The sequence below is a fragment of the Sinocyclocheilus rhinocerous genome, unplaced genomic scaffold (genome assembly GCF_001515625.1).
Source record: "Sinocyclocheilus rhinocerous isolate Xijiao unplaced genomic scaffold, SAMN03320098_v1.1 scaffold11717, whole genome shotgun sequence".
Taxonomy (NCBI): domain Eukaryota; kingdom Metazoa; phylum Chordata; class Actinopteri; order Cypriniformes; family Cyprinidae; genus Sinocyclocheilus; species Sinocyclocheilus rhinocerous.
Window position 1 is genome coordinate 10,410 of NW_015639155.1, and position 4,642 is coordinate 15,051.

A 4,642-nucleotide genomic window follows, 5' to 3' on the forward strand; every position below is an offset into this window, starting at 1 on the left:
TAATAATAAAAATAATAATAATAATAATAATAATAATAATAATAATAATAATAATTAAATTGACTTGAATGATCATGTAAAGTCTAACCAAATGTCTGTTTCAAATCTGTGACAAGAATTACCAGAAATGAAATACTAAACATAACATAAACCTTCTAAAAAAGTCACACAAAGTGTTATCAGGACCCAACAACCATGACACAGCCCTTACGTTTATTTGATTAAAAAGAATATTGATATTACGAAGTATTATTATTCATTTAAAATATATTTTTTCTATGTGAATATATTGTAAAATATTTTTAAATTATTAATTGTAGAATTGTTTGTAGAATATTGTAACATTTTTCAGCATCATTACTCCAGTCTTCAGTGTCAGATGATCCTCATTCTAATATGCTGATTTGCTGCTCAAGAAACATTTCTGATTATTATCAAAGATGCAAACAGCTGTGCTGCCCAATATTTTAATGTGTTCTTGCTGAATAAAAGTATTAATTTATATTGCATAAGTGGGTCCAAAATAATAAGACTACAGATGAAAATGCTTCTATGTGCATTCTTTATCTTTTTTTTTCTTTTTTAGCATAACAATCTGAGTAAATGGTAAAATTTCTGTTTATTTCCAGGTTTATAAGACTTTCTGTATATTTGGTGGTAATGCAATGTAGAAACTCACCTCTTTCACCTTCCTGAGTAACTTCAGCCATTGACTGTTGGAGACAAAAACTTTAATATCACATTCACTAACATTTGCTGAAATTTCTCTTAACATAAAATGAAATTAACATCCACCTGTTGGAAAAGGTAAAGTGCATGTTTTGCCCACAAAGGATAATCATTCAAGAAGCTAAAGTGCATGATTGAGTTTGACATGAACTCACGTGCACTCGTCTGGACTGTCTGAGAGCGGGAGGAGGAACTTGTCTTGGGGCAGGATAAGGGCGAAGCAGCTGTCTCTGCGGCCTCCAGAAGGCAAACGGGGCAAATCCAAGATTTCTTTACCCTCCACTATGGACTCACAGTTACTCTGCAGCGCCACCACCTGGTCCGGCGGTGAGTCTGCATCTCGGCACACCATCAGATTCCCTTCCACCGTCAACACCAGGTACTTTTCCTTCCATTGTTTGAACATGAAGCCACCTTAGAGAAAAACAGAAGCACACTGTTTCCCGATTCTCAAAAAAAAAAAAATGTCTAAAAAAGCTAAGAAAATTGCATTATTCCTTTAGAAAATGTTACTGCCAAACCTTCTAAAAAATATATTTTTTCCACTTCAGGCTGAAAGTTTCAGGTTCAAAGAGATTCTCAAAATACTGTAAGCATAAGTATGTTTTTTTTTCTTTCATGCATTTTTGGGAATCAAACCCATGACCTTAGTGTTGATAATCTACTGTATGAGCTATAGGAAATTGAATTATTTCATTATTTCAACCCCCCTCAAATTGGCTTACATTTTTAGAGTCAATATTTGTGTACTTACAGTACATGTGTACTTATTTTTTTATATGTATATATATATATATATTTTTTTTTTTCTTTTTTTTTTTTTTTCTCCAAAATACCTGAATTACAGTATTGAGGCAGTGGAGCTATAGTAGACCAATGTGAGTGTAAATATGATGAAATACTCAAAGACAGTAAGAGAAACTTCTGTTCAGTTAAATATCATCAAAAAGACTTTCAACATGTTACTCCCACAAGTATGATGTTAGAAACATCACACCTTTTTGTAAAGGGGAAATATAACATAACAGGGAAGATAGAGATTATATTTTTATAGAATTATATTTTACATTATATTTTAATTTGAATAAAAGCAAAACTCAAGCAGAATTTTACTCTTATGTTTAATTTCTTTCTCTTGACATTACATGCCACAAAGCACTTTTGATGAATGGCTGCTAGGCTACTTTTAATTTTGTCATTTCATCTGAATATGCACTTTTGTGAGATTCAGTCATTGGAAGGTGATTGAGATTGAGGTAAGACGGGCTCCCAGATTTGGCACAAAAGTGCCCTGAGTGGCATATTTATACTAACTTTATTATTTTAAAATTTAAATACTTATTGTTATTGATAAAGTTTATTATTTAATATTTGTAGATTTACATTTAAGACATCTTTGCATTTCATTAAAACCTATAGGTTATTGCCAATTAAATATGCAAATATTTAAATGAATCTCTTTTACTGGATTCTGTCAGTTAATCAATTATTCAACTAAATGAGATCTTTGAATAGTTTTACATTTTGTGGTGTGAGAACTAAATGAGCAACTGTTTCTGTTTGTATACTCTAATAACACATTGGCTGATGCATTATCATAAACATCATCATCATCCTGCACATGCTAAACTACTGCATACTGTTCTTAAGGGGAACACCTTCCCTTATCTTACCCTATTTCATACTCCATTTAACCCTAAAAATATAATGGTGATGAATAAAAAATAAAACGTAAAAATAAATAAATACAAATTAAACAGTTTAAATCTATCAAAAATTCAGCATGTTGTTTTTTTCCTTATTAATTATTTCAGCAGTAAGTCATAAGGGCACAAATGAAGCTTGGAAGAGCCTTTTTAGACAGTATGCTGGTTAGGGTTAGGAGTACAAGCTTGTTGTTTTTTTTCTGGACAAAGGTAAAATATTTCAGAGCAGACAGGAGAGTTTTATAGTATAATTTTTTTTATTTATTTATTTATTTCTGCAGGTTTCATCATAGCTGTGTAGGGAAACTGATATTCTGTCATACTAAAACTAAGTCATTATGAATTTAGTCATTTTCATCCCCATCATCATCATCATCATATGACCTAAATAGATGAGACGTACAGAGGGTAGAAGCAAAGTGGACAGGTGGAGCTGACACACTTTATGCTGTGAAGGCAACAGATAAAGAGCACAAACAGATAGCTCACTGTCAGACGATAGGATACTGCTGTTAAAGTATAATGATGGGTATCCATTTTTCGATGGACATGTTGTGTAGATCACTGCAATTGACAGCTAACAGAGATCTTGTCCTATTATATAAGTAAAATAACATATTTTCGGTTATTCTACACTGTTTTTTATAAAAGCTGTGAAATGTCATAGCTAGTGATTTTATGTTAAATGTTAAATGTAGTATGACATTCTGGACTGAATGTCGGCAGTGCAAAACATAATGTCACGCTCGTGACTTTTGCATCAAATAAGCTATTCAAATACCTTTCAAAAGTAGTTATAAGTATACAAAGTCTACCATGACTAAAACCAAAAGAGCACAATGAAAATATAAAAAATGTACAGTGTCACCAACCATCTGTGCAACATAAAATTAGATTTAATGCATTAACTAACAATGAGCAATACTATCTTACGGTATTTATTAATCTTTGTTAACGTTAGTTAATACAAATACAACTGTTTATTCTCAGTCCATGTTAGCTCGGGTCCATTAAATAACATTCAAAAATACAACTTTTGATTTGAATAACGTATTAGTAAATGTTGGAATCAACATTAACAAAGATTATTAAATGCTTTAAAAAATATTTTTCATTGTTAGTTTGTAACTACTGTAGTTAACTAATGTTAAAAAATGGAACCTTATTGTAAAGTGTTACCAACAATTTTAAACTGTATTGATAAGTAGCATAATGGGTGGCACACAAATGTGACTAAAACATTATGGAACAAAATAAGAACCAAAAACAAAAAGAAGGCGGCAAAGGATAATAATGAGAAAGTGTAAACCTTACCATATTTCCTGAGGAATCCTTTGTGCACCACCGCCACACTCATTCCTGCACCCAGCCAAGCAGCAGAGATACAAAGAGATGCAGAGCTGCAGCTTTACTCTCAATCTGAGAGAGAGACACTCACATAATCCGCGCTCATTTAGGACATTCCAGCAGCCAGCATGCTGAGCAGGGCATTATGGGATTGTAGCGACTGCATCTGAAAGGGAAGACACAGCAGCGCTCATAAACATCACATGCACACATAAGCTGCTAATCATGATCAGAACCCAGAGAAAATCCCATCGAGCTGGAGGTTGACAAATGACATGTTAAACTCTCAATATAGAGTATATATACTCTATATAATACTTAAATTCATCAGAACATTGCACAAAAGTAAATAAACACAGTCTGCTTAAACAACACACAAACAATAATATGTTCCACACGCTGTGTACACGTTCACAGCGCAGGTGGAAATGTAGTGCAGGGCTTGGGCTGGGGGCCCCTGGGCTTGACTTTATTTTTGGGCAATACCTACACTACATATGACCTCAACTAGAACATCATTATGGAGCAGCCAGGACCGGCCCTAGCATTTTGGGGGGCCTAAGCAGATTTTCAAAAGGGGCACCCACTACCTACGGTTTCACCTACAAACAGACTGTGAATGGCTGTTTGAGAACATGTGAATACAGTTTGACTTCTTTCTTCTCTGTGACAAGCAGGTGTCTGAAACACAAAGTTGTGATTGTACACAGGGGTAACCATTGTAACCACTGCATTTCTGCTGTTTCATAAGCGCCACCTGATGTCAGAGAGTAAACTTGCATTTTATTTAGCCTGTCTGCTGCTTTAGTTCATCTCAATGCAAAAATCAGTATTACATGTGTTACTAGGGTTGCCACCCA

General features: G+C 33.7%; 1 protein-coding gene across 1 annotated transcript in view; it reads right to left on the reverse strand.

The window, feature by feature from the left end:
• LOC107751035 (uncharacterized) overlaps nucleotides 1-3,833 on the reverse strand; it is a 9,648-nt gene extending 5,815 nt beyond the window's left edge. The window contains exons 1-3 of the mRNA XM_016566604.1: nucleotides 3,750-3,833; nucleotides 885-1,143; nucleotides 680-713 (exon numbers count right to left, since the gene is read on the reverse strand). Coding sequence (XP_016422090.1) covers nucleotides 680-713; nucleotides 885-1,143; nucleotides 3,750-3,792 — 336 coding nt within the window. The 5' untranslated portion in view covers nucleotides 3,793-3,833. The remainder of the gene's footprint in view (nucleotides 1-679; nucleotides 714-884; nucleotides 1,144-3,749) is intronic.
• Nucleotides 3,834-4,642: the final 809 nt, after the last annotated feature.